The sequence below is a fragment of the Oncorhynchus kisutch genome, linkage group LG5 (genome assembly GCF_002021735.2).
Source record: "Oncorhynchus kisutch isolate 150728-3 linkage group LG5, Okis_V2, whole genome shotgun sequence".
Lineage (NCBI taxonomy): Eukaryota > Metazoa > Chordata > Actinopteri > Salmoniformes > Salmonidae > Oncorhynchus > Oncorhynchus kisutch.
The window spans coordinates 64,807,082-64,823,551 of record NC_034178.2 but is presented as its reverse complement, the minus strand read 5'-3'; the positions used below and the strand labels follow the sequence as shown (position 1 = coordinate 64,823,551).

The 16,470-nt window shown below is 42.3% G+C and overlaps 1 protein-coding gene across 3 annotated transcripts in view; it reads right to left on the bottom strand.

Moving 5' to 3' along the window:
- Positions 1-16,186, bottom strand: part of LOC109891654 (TOX high mobility group box family member 2) — a 205,132-nt gene extending 188,946 nt beyond the window's left edge. The window contains exon 1 of one of the 3 annotated variants that reach the window (XM_031825676.1): positions 15,631-16,186. In XM_031825676.1, coding sequence (XP_031681536.1) covers positions 15,631-15,735 — 105 coding nt within the window. In that variant the 5' untranslated portion in view covers positions 15,736-16,186. The remainder of the gene's footprint in view (positions 1-15,630) is intronic. The other 2 variants (XM_020484174.2, XM_031825675.1) reach the window with 2 other exon arrangements.
- Between the last annotated feature and the right edge of the window lie 284 nt (positions 16,187-16,470).

Sequence of the window (16,470 nt, the reverse complement as noted above, 5' to 3'; positions counted from 1 at the left end):
ATTTAAGTATCTGGCATAATATCAGTCACCCTGTAGCTGTTTTCACACTCTTATTTGAATGGGGTGTAGTTGTTTCCTGCAAGCAACGTGTTGCAAAGAAAAGAAGAAGACAGCAAATCTACTTACAGATAGCAAGAATAGTCATTATTACTAACGATCTACAGCACCAGTCAAAGGTTGGGACACTCCTATCATTCCAGGGTTTTTCTTTATTTTTACTTTTTTTCGACAAAGCTGTCATCAAGGCAAAAGGTGGCTACTTTGAAGAATCTCAAATAAAATACATTTTGATTTGTTTAACACTTTTTTGGATACGACATGACTCCATATGTGTTATTTCATCGTTTTGAGTTTCATAGTTTATTCTACAATGTAGAAAATACTAAAAACAAAGAAAAACTCTTGAATGAGTAGGTGTGACCAAACTTTTGACTGGTACTGTATGTGATACAATAAAGCTGCTTTTAAATAAACACAATTACAAACTCTGTCAGTGTTCTCAGAGCAGTGTGCCCATACCATTACTGTAAAATAAGATTTTGTTCTTAACGGACTTTCCTTGATAAATAAAGGTTAAATAAAAAATTACAAAATAAATACAATCTGTCAGCGTTCTCAGAGAGGTGTGCCCATACAATCTGTCAGCGTTCTCAGAGAGGTGTGCCCATACAATCTGTCAGCGTTCTCAGAGAGGTGTGCCCATACAATCTGTCAGCGTTCTCAGAGAGGTGTGCCCATACAATCTGTCAGCGTTCTCAGAGAGGTGTGCCCATACAATCTGTCAGCGTTCTCTGAGAGGTGTGCCCATACAATCTGTCAGCGTTCTCAGAGAGGTGTGCCCATACAATCTGTCAGCGTTCTCAGAGAGGTGTGCCCATACAATCTGTCAGCGTTCTCAGAGAGATGTGACCATACAATCTGTCAGCGTTCTCAGAGAGGTGTGCCCATACAATCTGTCGGCGTTCTCAGAGAGGTGTGCCCATACAATCTGTCAGCGTTCTCAGAGAGGTGTGCCCATACAATCTGTCAGCATTCTCAGAGAGGTGTGCCCATACAATCTGTCAGCGTTCTCAGAGAGATGTGACCATACAATCTGTCAGCGTTCTCAGAGAGGTGTACCCATACAATCTGTCAGCGTTCTCAGAGAGATGTGACCATACAATCTGTCTGCGTTCTCAGAGAGGTGTGCCCATACAATCTGTCAGCATTCTCAGAGAGATGTGACCATACAATCTGTCAGCGTTCTCAGAGAGGTGTACCCATACAATCTGTCAGCGTTCTCAGAGAGGTGTGCCCATACAATCTTCCAGTGTTCTCAGAGAGCAGAGCCAAATTCCAAAGCCTTTGTGTCAGGGATGAAATGAAACCAGCAACCAGAGAGCCATGCCTTGTTTGCATTGCGAACATACTCCCTCTCGGGCGACACTGACACATCTCATTCCTGCCAATAAGAGGAGGACATAAAAACAAGCAGTAATATCAACTCAATATCAATGTAGAGTTTTAGGGACAAAATAATGAAGACAAGACGGTAAAGTTTAAACAAACCAAAATATGCAAATTACACTTTAACTGAGCCTGCCTGAAGGAACAGTAATACTCAGAGTAATATATAGGCAGGAAAACCATACACTTGGCACACACTAGGCATGGAGACGTGGCAGAGGACCAAACCGACGTGGCCCCTGGCTTATTTGGCAATCTTAATAACAGGATGGGAAACACAGAGAGCAGAACCTTACTGTAAGACTGGAACCCCAACACAGTGATATTAGCAATACAACTCATTGTTCCTTATTGAAGAAAAATGTTTTGGGTGAGCCTGAGATTACAAAACAGAGTGTTGGGCTAGTAACTGCAAGGTTCCTGGTTCGAAACCCTGCGCTGTCTAGATGTGTCCTTGAGCAAGACACTTGACCCTAATTGTTCCTGTATGTCGCTCTGAATAAGAAAATTACAATCAATTTACAGAGTCAAAAACATGAGAAATGAATCTTCATGGAAATGTACTGTACAATTTATTGTGCCTTCTACAGAATTATCTTTCATCAGAAAAGCTTCATCTGCAATAGGGGGATTCTGAAAGGGTCTGTGTGTGTACTCAACCAGGCCCAAAGGCACTTAGTAAGGCCAGCCATCTCCACTGTGTGTTTGCACAGGAAGCTAAGACAACTGCTTTCCTCGCCGACCCACTCTTAATAAACCCGACAGCTGCATTTTCCCATTCAGCCGACAGTTTGTTTAGCGCTTTTCTACACATTTATCCTGTGGAATATAGGACCCCTAGAATCTCTCTGACTTTCCTGTGAGATGGTAAAGGACACAAACAGCTGCCTCCTCTCACAAAGACACATATACAGTAACACAACGAAAATGTTTGGGGAGAAATCTGGTCAGTATCAGCTGTTGCTCATAGCCTAACCGCTAACACACTCCCAGCCCAGAGGGAGATGGCGCTTGGTCTTATAATACATACATGCATACATACAGTACCAGTCAAAAGTTTGGACACACCTACTCACTCAAGGGTTTTTCTTTATTTTGACTATTTTCTATATTGTAGAATAATAGTGAAGACATCAAAACTATGAAATGACACATATGGGATCATATAGTAACCAAAAAAAGTGTTAAACAAATCAAAATACTGGTAGCCACCCTTTGCATTAATGATAGTTTTGCACACTCTTGGCATTCTCTCAACCAGCTTCATGAGGTAGTTACCTGGAATGCATTTAAATTAGGAGGTGTGCCTTGTTAAAAGTTCATTTGTGAAATGTCTTTCCTTCTTAATGCGTTTGATCCAATAAGTTGTGTTGTGACAAGGTAGGATTGGTGTACAGAAGATAGCCCTATTTGGTAAAAGACCAAGTCCATATTATAGCAATAACAGCTCAAATAAGCAAAGGGAAATGGCAGTCCATTATTACTTTAAGACATGAAGGTCAGTCAATATGGAAAATGTCAAGAACTTTAAAAGTTTCTTCAAGTGCAGTCGCAAAAACCATCAAGCGCTATGATGAAACTGGCTCTCATGAGGACCGCAACAGGAAAGGAAGACCCAGAGGTATAGCCTCAGAAATTGCAGCCCCAAAAAATGTTTCAAAGAGTTCAAGTAACAGACACATATCAACATCAAGTGTTCAGAGGAGACTGTGTGAATCAGGCCTTCATGGTCAAATTGCTGCAAAGAAACCACTACTAAAGGACAACAATAAGATGAAGAGACTTGCTTGGGCAAAGAAACACAAGCAATGGACATTAGACTGGTGGAAATCTGTCCTTTGGCTGATGAGCGCAAATTTGAGATTTTTGGTTCCAACCGCCATGTCTTTGTGAGACACAGAGTAGGTGAACGGATGATCTCTGCATGAGTGGTTCCCACCGTGGAGCATAGAGGAGGAGGTGTGATGGTGTGAGGGTGCTTTGCTGGTGACACTGTCAGTGATTTATTTAGAATTCAAGGCACACTTAACGAGCATGGCTACCACAGCATTCTGCAGCAATACGCCATCCCATCTAGTTTGAGCTTAGTGGGACTATCATTTGTTTTTTAACAGGACAATGACCCAAAACACACCTCCAGGCTGTACAAGGGCTAGTTGACCAATAAGGAGAGTGATGGAGTGCTGCATCAGATCAATCAATCACTGGACCTCAACCCAATTGAGATGGTTTGGAATGAGGTGGAACGCAAAGTGAAGGAAAAGCAGCCAACAAGTGCTCAGCATATATGGGAACTCCTTCAATACTATTGGAAAAGCATTCCAGATGAAGCTGGTTGAGAGAATGCCAAGAGTGTGCAAAGCTGTCTTCAAGACAAAGGGTGGTTGAAATCTAACATATATTTAGATTTGTTTAACACGTTTTGGTTACTACATGATTCCATATGTGTTATTTCATAGTTTTGCTGTCCTCATTATTATTCTACAATGTAGAAAATAGTAACAAATCTAGAAAAAGCCTTGAATGAGTAGGTGTGTCCAAACTTTTGACTGATACTGTATATGCATTTTCAAATAATGTCAAAGCGCATAAAATGTAAAACAACAAACCAAAAAAATGTAAATGATGGAGATTGAAAGTCTCAGTCAGCTTGTGATGAAGTTGGAGAGGCAGGCAAGGTCCAGTGGAGGTTCAGTGGAGAGGCAGGGGAGGTTTAGTGGAGGTTCAGTGGAGAGGAAGGGGAGGTTTAGTGGAGGTTCAGTGGAGAGGCAGGGAAGGTCCAGTGGAGGTTCAGTGGAGAGGCAGGGAAGGTCCAGTAGAGATCCGTGGAGGTTCAGTGGAGGTTCAGTGGAGAGTCAGGGGAGGTTTAGTGGAGGTCCAGTGGCGGTTCAGTGGAGAGGCAGGGAAGGTCCAGTGGAGGTTTAGTGGAGAGGCAGTGGAGGTTCAGTGGAGGTTCAGTGGAGATTTAGTGGAGGTTCAGTAGAGAGGCAGGGGATGTCCAGTGGAGTTTCAGTGGAGATTCAGTGGAGAGGCAGGGGAGGATTTAGTGAGGTTTAGTGGAGGTTCAGTGGAGAGGCAGGGGCGATTTAGTGGAGGTTTAGTGGAGGTTCAGTAGAGAGGCAGGGGAGGTTTAGTGGAGGTTCAGTGGAGAGGCAGGGGAGGTTTAGTGGAGATCCAGTGGAGATTTAGTGGAGGTTCAGTGGAGGTTCAGTGGAGGTTTAGTGGAGGTTTAGTGGAGGTTCAGTGGAGAAGCAGTGGAGATTTAGTGGAGGTTCAGTGGAGAGGCAGGGGAGGTTTAGTAGAGAGGCAGGGGAGGTTTAGTGGAGGTTCAGTGGAGAGGCAGGGGAGGTTTAGTGGAGGTTCAGTAGAGAGGCAGGGGAGGTTTAGTGGAGATTCAGTGGAGAGGCAGGGGAGTTTTAGTGGAGGTTCAGTAGAGAGGCAGGGGAGGTTTAGTGGAGGTTTAGTGGAGGTTCAGTGGAGAGGCAGGGGAGGTTCAGTGGAGGTTCAGTGGAGGTTCAGTGGAGATTTAGTGGAGGTTCAGTAGAGAGGCAGGGGAGGTCCAGTGGAGTTTCAGTGGAGGTTCAGTGGAGAGGCAGGGGAGGTTTAGTGGAGGTTTAGTGGAGGTTCAGTGGAGAGGCAGGGGAGATTTAGTGGAGGTTTAGTGGAGGTTCAGTAGAGAGGCAGGGGAGATGTAGTGGAGGTTCAGTGGAGAGGCAGGGGAGGTTTAGTGGAGATCCAGTGGAGATTTAGTGGAGGTTCAGTTGAGGTTCAGTGGAGGTTTAGTGGAGGTTTAGTGGAGGTTCAGTGGAGAAGCAGTGGAGATTTAGTGGAGGTTCAGTGGAGAGGCAGGGGAGGTTTAGTAGAGAGGCAGGGGAGGTTTAGTGGAGGTTCAGTGGAGAGGCAGGGGAGGTTTAGTGGAGGTTCAGTAGAGAGGCAGGGGAGGTTTAGTGGAGGTTCAGTGGAGAGGCAGGGGAGGTTTAGTGGAGGTTTAGTGGAGGTTCAGAGGAGAGGCAGGGGAGGTTTAGTGTAGGTTCAGTGGAGAGGCAAGGGGGGTTTATTGGAGGTTCAGTAGAGAGGCAGGGGAGATTTAGTGGAGGTTTAGTGGAGGTTCAGTAGAGAGGCAGGGGAGGTTTAGTGGAGGTTCAGTGGAGAGGCAGGGGAGGTTTAGTGGAGGTTTAGTGGAGAGGCAGGGGAGGTTTAGTGGAGGTTTAGTGGAGGTTCAGTGGAGGTTTAGTGGAGGTTCAGCGGAGGTTTAGTGGAGGTTTAGTGGAGGTTCAGTGGAGAGGCAGGGGAGGTTTAGTGGAGGTTTAGTGGAGGTTCAGTGGAGAGGCAGGGGAGGTTTACTGGAGATCCAGTGGAGGTTCAGTGGAGAGGCAGGGGAGGTTTACTGGAGATCCAGTGGAGGTTCAGTGGAGGGAGCATCGACGGGACAGCCAAGGAGAAACAAAGGCGGTCTCAAAGAATTCTACAAGTTTTCTGCAAATTATTTCCTCGTTGTTTGGCCCTGGAATTGGGAATTGCATTCCAAATGGCATTCTATTCCCTATTTAGTGCACTACTTTTGACCAGAGCCCTATTGAACCCCTGGTCAAAAGTAGTGCACTATATAGGAAATAGGGTTCCATTTGGAATGCAATATTTGTCAGTGGCCTCTCTTTTCATCAGACTGAACTAATAACTACTTGGTCTTGATAATCCCCAGTAGATACAGCATCAGCCGTGTCCAGACCGTGTCAAACTTTTACCACTCTGACCTGTCAAGTCTCCATGAAATGTCCTGCTTTTCTTCTTTCCTCTCTTTCGATGTTTCATTTCCTGCCTGTAGCAAGCAATCACCAACCACCAACCATTTAATTCGGGGGGGCCTTTAAGAAAATGCAGCTATGAGACTAGACCAGCCACTGTGTTCTTCCTTTCCTGGAACGTGATGCGAAAACAGAAATAGGTTGGAATGCGGAGGTGGATGCTGAGTGGTGTGTGTCAGAATGTGTTGACAAGCCCTGTCTGGAACGCATGATTTACTGATATGTTTCTGTGCTAATCCTACTGTGTCTTGAATAGAGTGTTGATTGCATACTAGGACGGGCTGGAAAGCAGAGGCAGTGTCACTGAACTAGGTCAACACTTCACATACACAGTTGATGCATTCAATGGTTTTATTACTATGGTCAATGGGTGGATTGTTGTTGAAAAACCAACGAAAAGGTATTTAAGATATCATCATATTTATGATGCAGATTGCATGGACGTTGCATCTCCCTGAGCAAACATAACTAAAGGTTTGACCAAGAGTCAAAAGTGAAAGCCGCAAGCATGTGGATGATATTGAACGTCACTGACCACAATGTATCACCATGTTGCTTTGGAGCAACAAATATATTTTCAGATTTCATAAATCACATCATATTGTATTCGTCACATGCTTTGTAAACAACAGGTGTAGACTAACAGTGAATTGCTTACTTACGGACCCTTCCTAACAATGAGTAGAAGAAAAAAAAGTAAAGAAGTAGAGTAAAAGAGTAAAAAAATATAGAATAATAATAACAACACAAGGAATAAATACACAATGAGTAATGTCAACTAGACTATATGCACAGGGTACCAGTACCGAGTCCGTGTGCAGGGGTACGGGGTAATTGAGGTAGATATGTACATATCGGTAGGGATAAAGTGACTAGACAACGGGATACATAATAAATAATAACATCAGTGTATGTGATGAGTCAAACGAGTTAGTGCAAAAAGGGTCAATTCACATATTACGAGTAACTATTGATGAACTATTTAACTAACTGTTTAGGAGTCTTATAGCTTGGGGGTATAAGCTGTTCAGGGTCCTGTTGATTCCATACTTGGTGCATCGGTACCGCTTACCGTGCGCTAGGAGAGAGAACAGTCTATGACTTGGGTGGCTGGAGTCTTTGAAAATGTTTGGGCCTTCCTCTGACACCGCCTGGTATAGAGGTCATGGATGGCAGGGAGTGATGCACTACCCTCTGTAGCGCCTTGCGGTCGGATGCCAAACAGTTGCCATACGTAGAGGTGGTGCAGCCAGTCAAGATGCTCTCAGTGGTGCAGCTGTAGAACTGAGGGCCCATGCCGAATCTTGTCAGCCTCCTGAGGGGGAAGAGGTGTTGTTGTGCCCTCTTCACGACTGTGTTGGTGTGTTTGGACCATGATAGTTCCTTAGTGATGTGGACACAGAGGAACTTGAAGCTCTCGACCAATTCCACAACAGCCCTGTAGATGTGGATGGGTGAGTGCTCGGCCCTCTGTTTCCTGTAGTCCACGATCAGCTCCTTCGTAGATACAGTCATTTTCAGTGCTGTTCTATAGGATTTCCATATTTTTTGCCTTTAAAACTGAAAGAACTTTCAAACCTTGTTAGAGAAAGGTTTTTGTTTTTCGAAAGGTACGTAGGTATGCTGAAAACAAAGGGCTGAACCTGTGAATATCTCTTGCTGTGAAATGCTGTCAGGGGTTTTCCTCCTCAGTGCAGCGAGGAAACGGTTAAGTCGCACAGAGCAGATTCTCTCTCTCTCTCTCTCGCTCACTCACTTTCTCTCTCTCCTTCTTTTAGTCAGATCCATCAATCAGCATTTCATGCAGTTTGGGTTTGAACCACACCAAGTGCACTAAAACAATAAACGTTTGTCTTTCAAGTCACTATCTGGGCTGGAACACATCTGGTGGCAAGGCTCATTTTGGTTTCCACATCGCTGAGTGACATTAAAGACACGGTGGCTGAAAAATAAAGGGCCCCCTCCCCACACACCCCTCAAAACCCCTTACCCTCCTCACCCCCCGAAACAATCAAGAAACTGAATATAAAGTGGCTTAAGAGAGGGAAGAGAGAGAGGGAGAGAGAGAGAGATAGAGGTATCGTTTTAAGCACTCTGACAAACCACGCTGTTCTAGGGGGGAAGGGGAAGAGGGGAGGAAGCAAGCCCCCCAACACTTCCAGATCCGGAGGTGGGCGCTACATTGTGTGCTTGAACAGCACTGACAATAATGAGAGTTAATATGACTTTGTGAGGGGTAAGCATACAGCAGCTCCAGCACATATCACCATGTCGACCTTTCATTTCTTCTATTGTTACAGAATGTGACTATGACTCACTTACTGTGATGATTATGCATGCAAATGATTTCAATGATCTATGTAAATTAATCTTAATGCATTACATTTTCAATTGTAATTCATTCTAATTAATAAAGAAAGAAACATCATGTTGATAAAAAAGGGCTGAAGCTATTGATATAAAGATAGTACTACAATTACAATATACACTGGTATGTGTCACACTATTACCAACAGCAAACAGACATTCATCTAATTTGGATGCAGGTGATAAACTAAACTATTTCATCTATTTTTAGACAACTTTTACATTAAACTTCATAAACTGTCAACCCTTCTTTTAGCGATGCCATGAGACTCATGTGTAAGGGCTCAAGCATGGAGAGCTGTGGGATTGTGTCTGTGAGGATCTTTCTTCTGCAGGTTAAACTGGAGTCCAGGCTCAATCCCTGAGGACCCGGGTTCTTATTTACTGCAGGTATTACTGGATCCGTCTCCTATTATATATAGAGCCAGCAGCCTTTCACAGTAAATGGCCTAGTCACAGTTACAACCACTGTCTGTGACTCTAGGAATATGCCAGGTAGGTCTATAAAGGCAGGAAATCAGGTCACCACAGGCACGGCATCAAAATAAAGTCAGGTTTGTTCATTTTAGAGGTCTTCTTTTTTGCCTGTTCAAATTATGTGAAAAATATGAAGATCCCGTTGACCTAACCATCTCTCCACCGTAAACTGATACTTTGCTATCGTCGGGAAAATACTTTTAACTCACTTAAAATGCATAAAATATTTTTTAGGAAACTGCTTTGATCGCAGTTCTCCGTTGCCTCTCCTTGCTATTTGTTCTTGTGTTTTTAATAAATAAGTCATACCACGACGATGAGGGGAGGCTGGTTAGAAATCATTTTCTAACGTAATGGTGCAGTCGCTGTGTGGAAGGCAATTTCAGCTCAACTTCCCCTAGAGAATGACTCCGTACTTATCATTAACTCAGAGATGTAATCAGCTCCAGGCTACCTGATTTTTCCTCATGACCTTTTGACATTGCCACTGCCGGCGACGTAAATAAAGAGAGGCTCGGTCACATGGAGGAATGCGTGATTAATAGCAGGAAGTGGTACCACCAACCAATCAAACTTGTACAGAACATGTATGTACTGTACATCCAGCGAAGTACTTGCAAATGAAACTTTTTACAGTGAATATCTAATTTTGTATTTTTGAGATGGTTTAGGTTGATTGTGATGTACAGTGCACTGTTGATGTACTACCGTACCAGTGGAGCTGCAGTGTGTGTGTGTGTGTGTGTGTGTGTGTGTGTGTGTGTGTGTGCGCTCCGCTGCCTGCCATTCCTTCTCGTTACGGCAGCGTTCCCCAACTGGCAGGGGATTTTATTATAAGACTGTAAAAGTACCTTCAAATCAGCTCCAATTATTTTTATTTTGTAAATCTGTTACAAAGTAATCCACGCATAATAGAGAAGAATATATGACTGTATACAGATGTAAGCCAGGTTCGATGGATTATGTTTCAGTAAAATATAGAATATTTTTGTGCTCAATTTGCAGTTTACAAATGATTTGTAAGTATGTTCCGCCCCCCTGACCATCTGTCAATAAAAAAATCCCTTCTTTAGAGTATACATGGGCTAATGCTTTTCCAGGGAGAATAGCAGTGCTGCCTCGGATTCACCTGTCAGCAAAATGTATGAAGGTGAATGTGTTAAGGTCATGTTACGAGAGAGAAGTGCAAAAAATAACACATTCTGTGAGATTAAACATGAGAAAGGCCACCCCCACCATGGTCATACTTTGGACTATTCCATCAATCTTTTAATATGGGTGAAATTGGGACGTCCCAAACTAAAATAGGGTGATGTATAGTTTTGTAACTAGCCAATTTGTAAGAAGTGTTTGATCGATACTCAAAAAACATTGAGTACCTTGTGGTGGCTAATTGGTAAAAGGGAAGGCAGCCTTAATCAGGGCAGTTCTGATTGTGTGGATTTAAGAGTGTACATGCAGGTATGGTGTATGGCGGAAACAGTGGAAACATTGTACACCTGAGGCTTACTCCCATTAAATCATATTCACCATAGATGGGACAGCAGGTAGCCTAGTGGTTAGAGTGTTGGGCCAGGAACCGAAAGGTTGCTGGATTGAAACCCCAAGCTGACAAAGTAACAATCTGTTGTTCTTCCCCTGAACAAGGCAGTTAACGCACTGTTCCTAGACCAGTTAACCCACTGTTCCTAGACCAGTTAACGCACTGTTCCCTTGTAGGCTGTCATTGTAAATAAGAATTTGTTCTTGACTGACTTGCCTGGTTAAATAAAAAAATGTAATCTTGCCTTGAGGCATAACACCAATTAAAAATGCAGGACATGCATAAATGTAGCTTCAGACTAACAGAGATATGTACTTTTTGTAAACATTGTACTGTATACTTACGCAGTGCAAATATGTATAGTACACCACACCTTTCACTATATATTTCCAACCAATCGAATAATTAAAATGACAAGTCATTATGAATTTGACAAAAAGTCTCTCAACCAAACATGAAGAAGTAGTGTCCCTTTAGTGCTGGTATGCGCCTAGTGTACGGAGCTATACTGAACCAACAATACACCCACTCTCATTGAGAGAGAGAGAGAGAGAGAGAGAGAGAGAGAGAGAGAGAGAATCTGTGGCTAAAAGTGAGGATGACTCATGGCCAATTGCAGAGTCGACATGTGCATTCCAAATGGCACCCTACTCTCTATATAGTGCACTACTTTAGACCAGAGCCCTATAGAACCATGTTCCATATATAGTGCCCTACTTTAGACCAGAGCCCTATAGAACACTATTCCCTATATAGTGCACTACTTTAGACCAGGGCCCTATAGAAAGTTATTCCCAATATAGTGCACTACTTTAGACCAGAGCCATATGGGGGACTCTATGGACCCCAGTCAAAAGTAGTGCACTATATAGAGAATATTATGCCATTGGAGACGCAGACTATGCAGGACAATGCCACTTGGAGAGAGTTGAAGAGGCGTGGGCCCAGAGAGTTAATATCAGAATGAATAGAAGTAATGATGTTCAGTCTTTTTGACTGGTCACTTTGTGATGTAAAGGGGCTACCCCCCCCCCCCCCCTCCCCCCTTTGACATGTAAACATTACTACTGTTCATAGTGTATTGTGTGATGTCAGGATGATGCTTGGGTTGTTCTACATTGGGTTTATGATAGAGTATAAGGAGTTACTAGACATGGTCTTTAAACGTAGGTCTACTTAATACATTCAATGTTCCACTATAAACATACAGTACATGCATACATGTATGTGTTGTTTAGAAATGGCATCATTAAATGCGCCTCTAACTGAAGTATGCAGGATGTCAGAGTGATTTCCCGGACAAAGCATTTTCAATGGAGATTCCCCATTGAGCTTGCTTTTTTTAGTCCAGTTTAGTCCGGGTCAAATCCAGGCTGAATCACATCTGGCTGTGATTGGGAATGCCATAGGACGGTGCACAATTGACCCAGCGTCGTCTGGGTTTAGCCGTCATTGTAAATAAGAATTTGTTTTTATTAACTGACTTGCTGAGTTAAATAAAATATTTTTACTTGATCTGTGACCGGGAACCTGCCCCATTATGTATTTGTGGAGGAGAAGATGTGCCCTCTTCATCAAGATGTCCATACATTACACTGACTCTATCCATGAGAGCTCTTGATATTGCTTGTCAATCCAGATCCACGAAATTCACTGATCACAAACCCAAACATCCAGCCCGATTTAGCTAATACATTTTACCAGGGGAGCAACTTTTGATTTAGAAGTGGTAGAGGGGACATAATATTATTCGATTATTTTTTTTTTATCCAGTTGGGAAAAACACTCCAAACAGCCGACCCGACCGCGCAGAGGGGTCCACATGGTCCTAAAGCACGCCGTTTCTTCGTTTTGTATCACATTCCAATGATAAAACTGCCCCTGCATTTTATACATCCTGTAAGTTCCTGGCATTATTAACCCTATTACGGCTTCTGGTGTGTATGCCATTTTAACAGAGGTCTCGTTTACACTGAACCAGCAGGAAATGCAGTCGTCTCACTTTAGCACGTTAGCTAGCACAGGAAGTAGCCTACAAGCTGTTTATACTGCTTGGCCCTGTTTCCATGTAAGCCACTTCTGGTTCAAACAGCAACACTGTACAAGATTGCATCAGTCATTGTTAGGAGGGCCAATTATATACAGCTCCCAAATTTTCAGGGATAGTGTCATAGACAGCACACATCTACAGTTTCATTGGTGATATAAGATTGATGCAAAAATGAACTGTCATAAAAAAGGCAGCATACGATTTCATTTGTTTTGGTGCACTGTGGTGCCACAGATGGTATGTCAATGTGCAGTGTGGACACACTTCAATTTAGTAACAACAAGGCTGTGTGATGCTGTCTATGCATCCAGCATCTCCTCTTACCGAACTTGGCAACATTAGTGCAAACAAGAGTTCATTGAATCATGATGGTACATTTGCATTCAAAGCCAGGGGGCCCAAGTCATGGGAAAGCAAATCCACATTCGATCTTGAACTACTTACAAGTGTGTGACAGTGCAAAGCGATTAAAGACATATTTTATACCCAAGGTTTTAATTTATAATCTAAGAACAGCTATCATAGACAGATATATGCTAATAAAACACATTTCAGTTATATCATCCACTCTCCTGGAGCAAGTAGCTTTGTATTTACCGACAAAATGTTTATATAACTTTTACCTTGAGCATAGCATTGACAGGCAGCCAGATTCGATAAAGTGTCAACTGGTGCTGGACATAATGGATAAATAAAATCCTGATGCCTCTGAACCACCAGGCTTCAATATAAACAACACTTTTTTTCATGTCTCTCTTATCTTGATGTAGTTTATATAAAGAGTTGAGTAATAAGGTGCTTCCATAATATCCAACATGATAGTCCCACATAGGGCTGTCACATCATGGAATTTGGGGGGATTTTGGATGACGGTAATTGGCCAGCCAAATGGCCGCGGTCTCCGTAATAAATATTCACTAGAACAAATATAAAATAAAAAGACATTAACAGTAATTGTGCCAGCCGTAGCTCTACGTATATTGTATAGCCTAAATAAGATCATTGGGCTTAATTAAAGATTGGCAAATAAACTATTTTCGGGCTTTATGCATACATGTTTCAGGTTTGAGAAGATCGGAGATCTGATAATGCTTTGTGTTTGACTGAGGAAATCTCACTAACATAACGCGTACTAGACAATCTGTGGCAGTGTGATTGCCACTGTTTCTGCATAGTAGTACCCACTGGGCACACGCTGGTTGAATCAGCATTGTTTCCACGTCATTACAATGAAAATACTGTACGTTGAACCAACATGGAATAGACATTGAATTGACGTCTGTGCCCAGTGAGTACGTACTGTATTTATTCAAAATATGTCGGACTACTTCTTGTGTCATTATTGAGCAATCTAATCCCAAAATGAAGGCATTTAAAAACATTAGTCCGTGGTATTTTATTACTTTTAGTTATTTCTGTTAGCAATAAACGGTCCTATATATTGCAGGGCGCACTAGAAATTCCCAGGCGGGTACATTTTAACTGTTTGCAACGTGATCATATAACAAAGCAGACATAAGTAATGTACCCACGATACATTCGAATCCAGATTGAAAATGAACATGAGGAGGAATGTTTTTAAAATGTTCAAGATGTTAGGAAAAATGTAGGTTAAAAGAGCTCGATGCGGTATAGGCTGTAAAAGGCGTGATTGGTTTGCCATGCGTACATTTTCGTCCATCCATATGTTTCATATTACGATATTAGCCGTGTGGGATGAAAATAGCGACACATAAATGTTTAGCTTCAATGGTTTTGTGAGGTTTTTTTAGCCTCACTCCACCCAATAACTGTTAAACGAAACTTTGCCGACAGGTGCAGTTTTTATCCCAAGGGCAATAATCTAATCAGGAGAGTTCACATTTCTGCTCCAATCAAACATTATTCATTGTCGTGGATATCATGCATCCATATATGATTAACTGAGATAAAGGATGAATAGATGCTAGTATACATTCACATAGTGTGTTAGTAGGCTACGGTACCATGGGCTATAAGTAAAGGCTAGCCTACCCTATGGGCTGATTGTTCATGTAAATGCTGGGCTCGTTGAAGTGAATGCCCATTGTGTATCATTAGGCTGTTCTTATTATGTCTAATATGCGTTGCAGGTGTATTGGAATTAATAGTCCTGCAATTCTGTAACATCCTTAAAAACATGACCATATGTGTCTGATAAAATACTTGTGACACGGCGACTTTTTACGGGGGAACTGAAAAACTAGATTATGTTTAGATAAGTTATTATGCGGAGTGGCTTTGGTTTGAATTATTGTTCTTTTTACCATTGTGGTGAATGCAGTTATTAAACTATTGTGTAGTACGTCATGAAATAAAATAATTATATATTTAGTGTTCTTCTGCAGGGACCGATTTGGGCGTAATATCGCGATAATTATGAGTTTACAGTAGACAGTAAACCCAGAAAACTGTGCGTAATTACGTCCGTATTTGATCGAATACTTTGAGGCTATCTGCACTGGACAGGACATGCATGGTGCTCACCATTACTTCTGCATGGGATCTACAGCACCGCGCCTATAGCATACCTACAACTTACATACCCATTGCAGTGAAATGTTTGTCAAATTGCTCATAATAGCGATACACCTTTTAAGGAGACATTTCCAGGTTAAAGAGGTTGTCAACTTCCAAAGAGTTACTGCGGAGCTTGAGTCTGAATGCTACAAAAATGCAGGAAAGTTTCGATAAATGTACCCATCTCAATTATGAAATGCTCTTTAAAAGCTGTAGCCTTTGCGATGCATGTCATGAGATTATATTTCAGGTAGAGTCATATTTGGCACTATTGTTATCAATATGCAAGGATGACAAATGCAGAATAGCCGCATGCAACAAATTTGCGCAACTAAGAAAGGAATGCAACTTTCTTATCCAAATGTAGTCTACAGCCTAAGTAGTTAGTAGTTAATAGTAATTACCTTGTTGCAGTGATAATAGTCCAAAGAGGTCAGGCAACTTGAATCAGTTGGTAATGTACATGAGCCCACGCTTGAAGGGGGTGCTGGATAAAATCTCACGTCCATCTCAGGGTCCGCAAGACTGACGGCATAAAAGCAGGTCCAATGCCTGTGACTCTCTCTCTCTCTCTCTCCCTATTTCTCTCTCTCTCTCTCTATTGTTGGACCAAACAAAAAGAAAGAGAATGATTGAAAGAAAAGGGGGTTGAGTCTATAAAAACACTATCTCCTCACATCCGCTGGTGTTCTCACTTCAGCACTATCAAGCTTCTGCGATGATGCTCTATGGATAAATAGGCAATATCTATTTGTGTTCGCAGAAGGAAAAATACGCGTAAAGTTAACTTTGAGTGAAAAATATAGATGTTTCAGCAACTATACATGAACAAACGTTGTAATTGTTTACAACAACCCAAGGTCAATGTAAAAAGATAGCCAATCTAGTTCTATCTCCCAAAACGTTCGTCTGTTTCTATTTTCCAGCGGCGCGCTCACTCCATGTCCGCTTTGTCATGTAGGAGTGTTGATCCATGCGTTCACTTGGAGTTATATAGTTCGACTACTCTTTTCCATACTGAATGCCATGCGACCCCTGCCGATAACAGAGGGAATATGGGGAGAAAGAAAACGAGATGAAGGGGGATGGGATAGGAACTATCAAGCTGATTGACAACCACTCCGGTTACACTGTGGTTCAAGAAATCAGAGTTTATGGAGATGATGTAGCTATGAAAATACATAGCCAGTCGATTCGGATAGCCTACTCCACGGCCAACTTTGAGCTCAGTATAGGCTAAGTTA